Source organism: Drosophila obscura, unplaced genomic scaffold, assembly GCF_018151105.1.
Source record: "Drosophila obscura isolate BZ-5 IFL unplaced genomic scaffold, ASM1815110v1 contig_21, whole genome shotgun sequence".
In the NCBI taxonomy this organism is placed as follows: domain Eukaryota; kingdom Metazoa; phylum Arthropoda; class Insecta; order Diptera; family Drosophilidae; genus Drosophila; species Drosophila obscura.
The window spans coordinates 150,598-160,626 of record NW_024542801.1 but is presented as its reverse complement, the minus strand read 5'-3'; the positions used below and the strand labels follow the sequence as shown (position 1 = coordinate 160,626).

At 40.9% G+C, this 10,029-nt stretch overlaps 1 protein-coding gene across 1 annotated transcript; it reads right to left on the bottom strand.

Moving 5' to 3' along the window:
- Window positions 1-2,278: 2,278 nt before the first annotated feature.
- Window positions 2,279-2,926, bottom strand: LOC121404533. The gene has a single exon (XM_041594186.1). It carries the CDS (start codon window positions 2,924-2,926, stop codon window positions 2,279-2,281), a length of 648 nt encoding a protein of 215 aa, XP_041450120.1.
- Between the last annotated feature and the right edge of the window lie 7,103 nt (window positions 2,927-10,029).

The window sequence follows — 10,029 nt, the reverse complement described above, 5'->3', positions numbered from 1 at the left end:
TTCGATAATTGTCAAATGCAACCATATTTCACAACAAAAAATCGGAGATCACTACGAAAATGTAAACAATGACAGACAGGAAAATATAAAAATAAAACAAAATAACCCCATCAGATCTCACAAAGCACGCAAAAAATAAAAAAATATCAAATAAAAATGGAAGGAGCAGTAAATGGCGGCGGTAAGTTTAATAGAAATCATTTTTGAATACCCATATATCACAATATTGCAGCACATAAGAAAACAGCCAGTGGAAGGGTCAAGTGGACCACAGAAATGGAGAACCTACTCATTGACCTGTGGCAAGAAAATATAGACGATTTGCGGGGAGTCCGTAAGAACTCCCACGTTTATATGGAGATGGCCCAGACCATGAAGGAGGGGTGTGATCTCGATGTAGGATGGACAGAAGTACGAACAAAGGTTGAAAACTTGACCAAAAAATACAGGTAAATATTATTGTATTTGGTAAACAATAAATTGTTGATTCCATTTTATTTTCATACTTTGCAGGATGGAAAAAAATAAAGTGGGGCCAAGTGGACATGTATTCCTCTGAGAATTCGTTGATGAATGCTCTGCAAAACTCATGCAGGATATTGCAGACGCTGTTGGCTGACACTCCGAAAAGACTACCGACTGTTCGGTAATCAGAAGAAGATCCCAAAGTATATAAAGATATGGCGATACGCTTCTCCAGAAGAATTGCAGCTCGGCAGTTTGTGTCCTTCTTCCGTAGCACTTCCAAGCGAGTAACCAACAGAGAAAAGCAGGATCTCTCCATCCTAAAACTTTCCTTAAAAAACGCCTCGTTGTTTTCGGGTACATCCTTCTCCCAAAATGTACCAAACCGCTTCTGAAAAACATAACATTTATATTTGTACTTTAAACATTGGTTGCATTTATTAGAAGCACTCACAAATGACCACAACCTTCCGGGCTTCAGTGTTTTCAAAACAGATATCCATTCTATTATCTCCTCCTCGTCAAAGTTATCCTCATCATCGTCCATGTCCAACAACATGATTAGCTTGTGCAAGAATATGTTTTGCTGCTGAATCACATTCACGACCATTGAAATGTTATTTATATTCATTTTAATTAAATTAAACAAATTTTCACCGCACGCAATTGTGAGCAACAGCTGTTTCTCATGGATGGTGGATGGTGTCAATGTGAATCGGTGTTTCACATCTTTCAAAAATTCCCACCGTTCCCCCAGGATGGACTCAGTGTGCAGAGAGTATTACGGCTCGCTTGGTGATTCCAGTTGCAGTCTTTAGAACAGAGACTCGGGCGACGCCATCTCTTCCAGGTAGTAGTTCGACCACCCTCGCTAGTGGCCACTTCATGGGAGGTAGATTTTGTAGTGGGCGCTTGTAGAAATTGTAGGAAAGGATTTTGGTAAGTGCCTTAAAGTAGGCAGTATCGTTTTCGGGCTAATAGCCAAGTACCGGCATTAATTAGTTGTGTGGTATCATACATTACATGCCAGGTAGAGGTAGCGCCATCTATGGGCCAAGCTACGAATGGGGTTGAAACGAAAACAAATTCCCCCACACTGTAACCAACCGTGCAGGGTGAATTGCCACGGATCGGGTCAAAGGAAGATCCGGAGAACCCGAATTTTTTCACAGTCAGTAGCCGAGCCTAGTATTTCTTTCTCCACGTGACGGCCCAAGAGTGAAGTTATATTCCTGCACCGTTCCACCCACATATATACATAGGTGCCTGAGGGTACACTGGTGCTGCGGAGCTACTGGAGAAAGAGAGGAAACGTGATATCGACAAAGGCAATCCCTTCAAACCTGTTTTTTTTGCGGTGCCTATTCCCAGTGGTAAATATCGATATGAACGCACGTTTAAATTATCTTGTTGGTCCCTTCACTTATTCTTGTTTTCGATTTCTCTAAATTTAGAATCGGCACCCAGTTATTACTTAAAAAGCCAATTCACCTACTAATAGGAGCACACCACAAAGGTGCGGGCGGAGCTTTAATTTCCCCCCCATACACCACCTGGTGACCAGTGACGACAGTGAAGTCGGCAGCGCGGAGCGAAGCCAGCTTTCTGATCGGGCTTAATGCGGCAAAGGGGCGTGTTAGCGGTTTGAATTTAAAGAAAAAAAAGAAAAACACAACCAGCAAAGACAAACTACGCGAAAGCTAGACCAACCCGGACAGGTTATGATCACTGGGCTAAAGCTCCTCCTTCCACCGGGACCAAAAGAGCTGTTGAGGGTAAGAAACGCGCTGCCAGGCGTCAAGGCGATCGAAGTTTAGCTTCGAGACGTCAGCCTCAGCGAACGAAGCAGGAGGGCCGCCTGCCTCCAGAAATGTGCTGGAGTTAAGACGTCAAGATCGGCAGGACTCTCTGAAATGGGAACTAAAGGTCTTGAATTAATGACTGCCGTGATGTGGCATAACAGGGTCCGCAGCTCGTCAAATCCAAGAACAGAATTGGCTATCGCTCGATAGAAGTGGTACTTGGCCGTCTTCACTGCAGCTTCCCATAGGCCCCCAAAATGCGGCGAGCGCGGCGGGATGAAGTGCCAATCAATAGACTCAGCCAAACAGAAATCCAGAACCGCCTTCTGATGATCATCGCTGAGAAACAGGCGTCTTAGCTCCACGAGCTCGTTCCTTGCACCGACAAAATTGGTTGCGTTGTCTGACCAAATTTGCCGTGGCTTTCGTCTGGTGTATATAAAGCGCTTTAGGCCGTGGAGAAAAGAGACTGTCGATAGATCCATGATCAGCTCCAGATGAACAGCCTTTGTCGCGAAACAAATGAGGGCGCAGACGTAGCACTTGATTGGAGCCTTGTTGCGTGCCTCCGGCTTGTAGAAAAACGGGCCACAAAAGTCCACGCCTGTAATCTCAAAGGCGTGAGAACCATCTAGGCGCTCCTTTGGAAGATCCGCCATGATGTGCTCCAATATTCTAGGTTTCGTTCGAAAGCATCTCACGCACTTGTTTACGGCCTTGTTAACTGTCTTTCTCCCCCCAATAGGCCAATATTGGGATCGAGTAAATCCCAGCAGAGCTCGAGGACCGGCGTGTAGATTCCGCTCATGAAAGTGAGAGATAATTGCAAGAGTAAGCGGATGGCTGCTGGGCAAGATGATGGGATGACGGCCATCAAAATCCAACGAAGAATTCTTCAGCCGACCGTCAACACTGAGGAGTCCAAAATGATCCATGAAAGGGCACAATGATGAAAGTGAGCTAGATGAGTGACTTTATGTCTTCCCAAAGCTGAGTACGCTGTAGAGGTGGGCACGGGCCTCTTTTTGAGGCCCGGCCCGGCCCGAGCACGAAATGAAATGAAATTTTTAGGCCCGAATAGGCCCGGCCTGGTCATATTTAACAAGGGGCCCGGCCCGACCCGGGCCCGGCCGGATACTTCCAACAATTATCAACTGCATAAAAATACACATATAGACCTAAAATATGGAAAAAATTAACAAAAAATACCTTTTGGAAGGTTGCGGGCCCAACTACCAGTTGGGAACAGAGCAAACGAAAAAGGGTTGCACATTTGGTACCTGATCGCGATCCCAATTCCCAATGGGCAGTTGAGCCCGCAACCTTCCAAAAGGTATTTTTTGTTAATTTTTTCCATATTTTAAGTTTATTTAACGAATTTTAGCTCCAAAGTCTCTCCATAGATTTTAATGAGCGATACCTTGAACGACGCCAAATTAATGCACCTATACACAAAAAAATAGAGGACACAGATATAATTTTTTTTCGACTTTTCCTGAGTTTTTAAAGTCAAAATTTCGTAAAAAATACCGCACAAAAATCATCATTTTTGCATTTCAATGCTTTATATTTCCCAGACGGTAAGCTGTAATCACAAAGTGTTTGGGCTTAACTTCTAGCTCTTTTAATTATCTTTTCAAAGTAGCAAAGTTCTTTACAACCAGACGTAAGATACTACAGTTATATAAAAAAAAACAAGCGCTACCTCTGAAAAAAGCAAAAAAAAATAAAAATACCAGTTTTCTAAAATTCTTCAAAAAAAAGTTCTGCCATAGAAAAAAAAAAAAATATCATCAAACCATTTCTAAGCCCTAAATCTTTAAGAAAAAGTTCGTTTTGTTCCTTGAGGAAAAATCGTGTTGACTAGTGTAATCCGAAATTTAACTTAGCTATGCGGGTGAAGCTCGTTTTTTTTCTATCAAAAGCGATTTAATTTCATTTTGGACTTCATTAATGCTATCCAGCATAATGAACGTCGAATTCCAACGGGTTTTAATTTCTTGCTTTAAGGTTTTTGATAGCTTGTTATTAAGCTCCGAGTGCTTAAAATATTTAACAAGTTTCCTACGAATATACCGAGAAAAAAGGTTATGAAGAGACAAATACACACAGACATATTAAACTTACCATCAGTCACACTGAATGGCTGTAAATCCTTAGCCACTAAAGCAAGCTGCTTACGCGTCAGGTTTTCCATAACATGTTTTGGTATATTTTTTATCGTAAACGCCATGATTGTGGGTTGTTGTAATAAAAATGATGCTTGGCGCACACATTTGTGGCGGGTTAATGTCCCAGTTCCTTGTTTGCTTTGATACGCCAACACAGTTTTGCAGTCCACGCAACAAACAAAATCAACAATATCGTTTTCGAACTTGATCAACTTAAATTTTTTCCAAACGTCGCTTCTACCGTCTTCTTTGGTCAACAATTTCCCAGTTTCATTTTTACTGTGCACAGCGTTTTGAATTTTTTCCCTCGACATTGTTGAAGATATGTTTGCTGGACGAAACGAAGAAGACAAGTAGTGTGACTGCGGAATTATCGATCAAACATAAAGTCGATCCCAGAATATACAAAAATATACCGTCCAATCTTTATAAATATACCGAAATATACCGTCCGACCCTCAGATATATTCGGAATATACCTTCTCTCCTTTTCAAAATATACCATAAATACCTCTTAGGGCCTTGCGGGCTTTTAGCTAACGCACGAGGCCCGCACGACTTCGTGCCAAGCTCGATTTGAGGCACGAAGCCCGCAGTTTTCATGACGAGGCCCGCGGGACACGAAGCCCGGCCCGGCCCGCGCCCACCTCTAGTGAGCCCCTCGTGAAAGAATGTCGGCCGGGTTCAAAGCTGTGGGAACATAATGCCATTCCATTTTTCAGTCAGTTCCTGTATCGTTGCCACTCTATTTGCGACAAATATATTGAATCGGAACGTCGCGCGCGCATGGTATTTCTTCCATTCTCCTTTTGGCTAGCCTTTGCCACTACTTTCCGCGACAGAATACAGCAACAAAATATGGAGTCTGTGACGATGGGAATAGGTCCAGGGCCGGATCAGCCTTTAGGTAGTTCCCTAGGGCCCTCGATTCAAGGGCTAACTGAAAAATTTGTTGAAATAACAAAACTCTGAATAATGAATAAAAAATATAATAGCCATTGATAAACATACAAATTAATCAAACAAACATTAAATTTATAAGTTTTCATTTCAAATGAAAAAAGAAAAGAAGGAGTGAAAAAATGAAGGGGCCCCAGATTGATGGTTGCCCAGGGCCCGGTTGAGGGTTGATCCGGCCCTGAATAGGTGGATTTTGGTTTTAAACTGTAAAATTTAATGTTGTTATTTGTTTGTATACTGTATGGTTAGTGATGCGGCGCAACATTGGCAAGTGTTGCAGCGATAGCCAATTCTGTTCTTGGATTTGACGAGCTGCGGACGCTGTTATGCCACATCATGGCAGTCATTAATTCAAGACAGATTGCCGAATCTGAATCAGATCGGATCATAATTATAGCCAGAATGAAGAAATTAATTGTTTCTACCGCCTACTTCAGCCACAGACCCGCTACTCATTCTTTTTCTCGCTCGCACACTCTGCCGAATTTAAATGAATTTAAATGATACATATCCCTGCAGTACGCGTAAGCGATGTGTGAGCAACCACACATCGATGGCAACGTCATGCAGCTCGATGACATAAGCGATGACCTGCCATACGATGGGCTGTTTACTTTAACACAGGGATGTCCTAGGAGCATAATCGATGACATAGTAAGCGAGAATTAGCCAAAGTCAGGCCTTAATAAGCGATGAATTGCCTTTAAAAAGTAAGGCCTTAATAAGCGATGAATTTCCCTTGAAAAGTAAGGCCTTAATAAGCGATGAATTTCCCCTTGAAAAGTAAGGCCTTAATAAGCGATGAATTTCCCTTAACAAGTAAGGCCCTAATATCACTTATTAGGGCCTTACTTTTTAAGGCCTTACTTACTTTAAGTAAAAAATTTTGATATTTTGATGAAAAATGCATGGGTAAATTCTGTTTTAAAATATTAAATTTATTTTATTTAATGTTTTCTTATAAAATTGTATGCATATTCACATTTTTGTGCTGTGTGTTCTTTTTTCCACAGAACCTTTTTAGTTTTTTTGATTTGCTCATGTTCGTAAGGCCGTCGTGGTCATTCCAGGCACTTCAACTGAATCGCCTTTAAAATAAGATGGGTTAATTAAAATATATTTCAATATGTTAACAATGCTCTCAGTAGATCAGCAGTTCATTTGCGCCAAAAACAAAACACCCGCTTAGATATGTACCTGTTCGACTCAAGACTCGTTTTTTTCTTTTTTCGTTGTTGGAAATGAAAAATTTCGTCCAAAACGCATTTATTTTCGCAATATCACATTTTCTTCATTTTTTACAACGCACAATAGACTATTTTTAATTAAATGAAACACTGCACTTGCCTGATAATAATTTTGCCCAAAATAAACAAAACCTGCGTCTCACTTTTCACCGCACAATTCTAACAACGTTGTCGACGCCGACGGCAAAACCGAATTCTGTTACGGCACGAGTCGTAATGATTTTTTAGAATTTTAGAATTAAAAAAAAAATTTTACATATTACATTTTTTTGCTACATCTGCTATCTACATCTACATATACAATGTCTATTCTACATCTAACATGTAGATTGTACATGTTCAATTCATATTCTACATCTCCTCCGCTAGGGGTTTCTCGCGCACTGAACGCGGCAGAGTGTGCGAGCGAGAAGGAAAATGAGTGGCGTTGTCGTTGGAAGGAGGGGGCAGGGGAAGCAACTGAAAATTAATTTCTTCATTCTGGCTATAATTATGATCCGATCTGATTCAGATTCGGCAGTCTGGTAGATATGGCCATTCTCTACGATACTGTATTTTAGTTTTAGTTTTATCGTATCTTTAAAAATGTGCCTGCTACAGATTTTCGTCTTCTGTAGGGTCGGAAGGGGGCGGGGCGAAATTTTGAAATACACTTGTAGCAGTGTGATATCACATGAGTCTGGAAACCAAATTTGGTTGCCCTAGCTTTTATAGTCTCTGAGATCTAGGCGCTCATCGGGCGGACAGACAGACAGACGGACAAACAGACATGGCTCTATCGACTCGGCTATTGATGCTGATCAAGAATATATATACTTTATGGGGTCGGAAACGTTTCCTTCTCTGCGTTACACACATCCACTTTTACCTCAAATCTAATATACCCATTAACTCTTTTTTGAGTACGGGTATGAAAAACAAAGAAAAAAAAAGAGTTTGGTCTGACCGACGCGTCGATCGCGACGTCGACGTCATATTCTACTCGTCTGTTGCAGCGGCAGAGAAAATATCCTGAATGACGCGTAGTTGACATTTGTCATCGCTCACTTCTGGTACTGCAGGGTATGCACTTGACGATATACGTACATACATACATATGTACATGCATATGTGAGATTGTCTTTTGTCTTTTCTATTTTCTTAAGTTCCAATTGAACTAAGTACACTCACACACTTGCATATACTCCAACCTCAATTATCTCGCGTTAGCCGTACACTATATTAAGCACTAATGTGTATTTAACACTTTTCACCAAACACACCCAGCTTTATATGCCAATTTTTTATATTTAATTAATTTGAGTTTAATTACTATCGACTTGCAACATACATATACGCTGTGCAGCTATTTTGGCTTCACCAAGCTACAGTGGCTCCATCGCATAATCGGACACTTGTTTACCCAGTACGAATGTGCTCAAAAAGTATAAAGAAATATTATAACTTTGTAATATTGACTATCTAAATCATAAGCAAAAACTCATACATTCTAGTGAGAACAGCTAACTTTTAATTAATAACGAAAAAAAGTAATTTTTGGAGACTCAACAAATAATCGGACGCCTCCAAAAAGTTTTGGAAAAAATTAACTAATAGTGTAATTAATATTATGTTGCGTATCTTTTCGTTTCCAGAACAGCCTGCAAGCGATTTGGAATGGATTGCACCAAATTCAGGCATACTTGGGGCTCTATAGAGTTCCATGCTTCTACTAAAGCCTCTTTAAGCGGATTTAGCGTGTTACATTTTTTTTGATACACCCGCCTGGCTAGTTCTTCCCAAAGATGTTCAATAACATTTAGATCTGGGCTCTGTGCAGGCGTTTGCACAAGTTTTGGGCAGTTATGTATTAACCAAAGCTTTGCAACGCCTGATGTGTGCTTCGGGTCGTTGTCTTGGTAGAACGCAAAGTTTGTCGCGATACCCAATTTGTCTGCACTTTGCTTCACATTCTGCTTCAAAATATCCAAATAACCAAATTTTTTCATAATGCCATCTATAAAATGCAGGCTTCCTACTCCAGCACTGAACATATAGCCCCAAACCATCACAAAACCTCTACCATGCTTCATGTCTTTGCTTTTGTTGATGTCTTGTCTTCGAGCATACACTTAAAACGAGAAGGAACGTGCGAGTCGCTTCTGGGGACGCGACTCTACTTATACCCGTACTCAGTCAGCATAAACATTTTTAAGCATATGATTTTTTAGAATTTTAGAATTAAAAAAAAAATTTTACATTTAACATTTTTTTGCTACATCTGATATCTACATCTACAATGTATATTCTACATCTAACATGTAGATTGTACATGTTCCAATTAGATTCTACATCTCCTCCGCTAGGGGTTGCTCGCGCACTGAACGCGGCAGAGTGTGCGAGCGAGAAGGAAAATGAGTGGAAGCAGGGGGCAGGGGAAGCAACTGAAAATTAATTTCTTCATTCTGGCTATAATTATGATCCGATCTGATTCAGATTCGGCAATCTGGTAGATATGGGCATTCTCTACTATACTGCGTTTTTAGTTTTATCGTATCTTTAAAATTGTGCCTGTCACAGATTTTCGTCCTTTGTGGGGGCGGGGCGAAATTTTGAAATTCACTTGTAGCAGTGTGATATCACATGAGTCTGGAAACCAAATTTGGTTGCCCTAGCTCTTATAGTCTCTGAGATCCAGGCGTCAAACAAGACGGACAGACGGACAGACAGACATGGCTCTATCGACTCGGCTATTGATGCTGATCAAGAATATATATACTTTATGGGGTCGGAAACGTTTCCTTCTCTGCGTTACACACATCCACTTTTACCACAAATCTAATATACCCCTTAACTCTTTTTTGAGTACGGGTATAAATAGTCTGCTAGCTATAGTTCTTCAGTTTAGGATCTATATCATATAGTGGTCAACTTTGTCGAAAATACACAATATTTATAAAATAAATTTCATTCTTTGCGGTCAAATCTCTGCCCAATTCAAATATAGCCTGTGAAGGGGTATACAAAAGTTTTCTTGTTTGCTTTGCTTAACATCAAGCGGGAAAATCAACGTAAAGGCAAACGACGAAAATTAAAAAAACAATTCTTTGAGTCTGAAAGGGAAGAAACGAGCCGAACGTCAAGCGGGAAGCAAGATGACAAAGGAAACGACGAAAATTAAACCATAGATGAAATGTTCGGCATTTAGTTCGGTTTTTGCATGTATGCTTATGAATCCTTCTTCGCAAATGAGAAAAATTACATACATATGCATATATGGAGTGAGAGATTTTTTGGTGATTTTCTTGTCAGAGTTTGGGCCCCTGAGCTTGGGGGCCCCTTAAGCTCAAGGGCCCCGGTGCGGCGCACCGTCTTGCACGTACGTAGCTACGCCACTGGTCTGGA

Excerpts from the sequence above, each read along its gene's own strand:
- LOC121404533 (XM_041594186.1), bottom strand. The coding sequence starts at position 2,926 with ATGGCGGATCTTCCAAAGGAGCGCCTAGATGGTTCTCACGCCTTTGAG.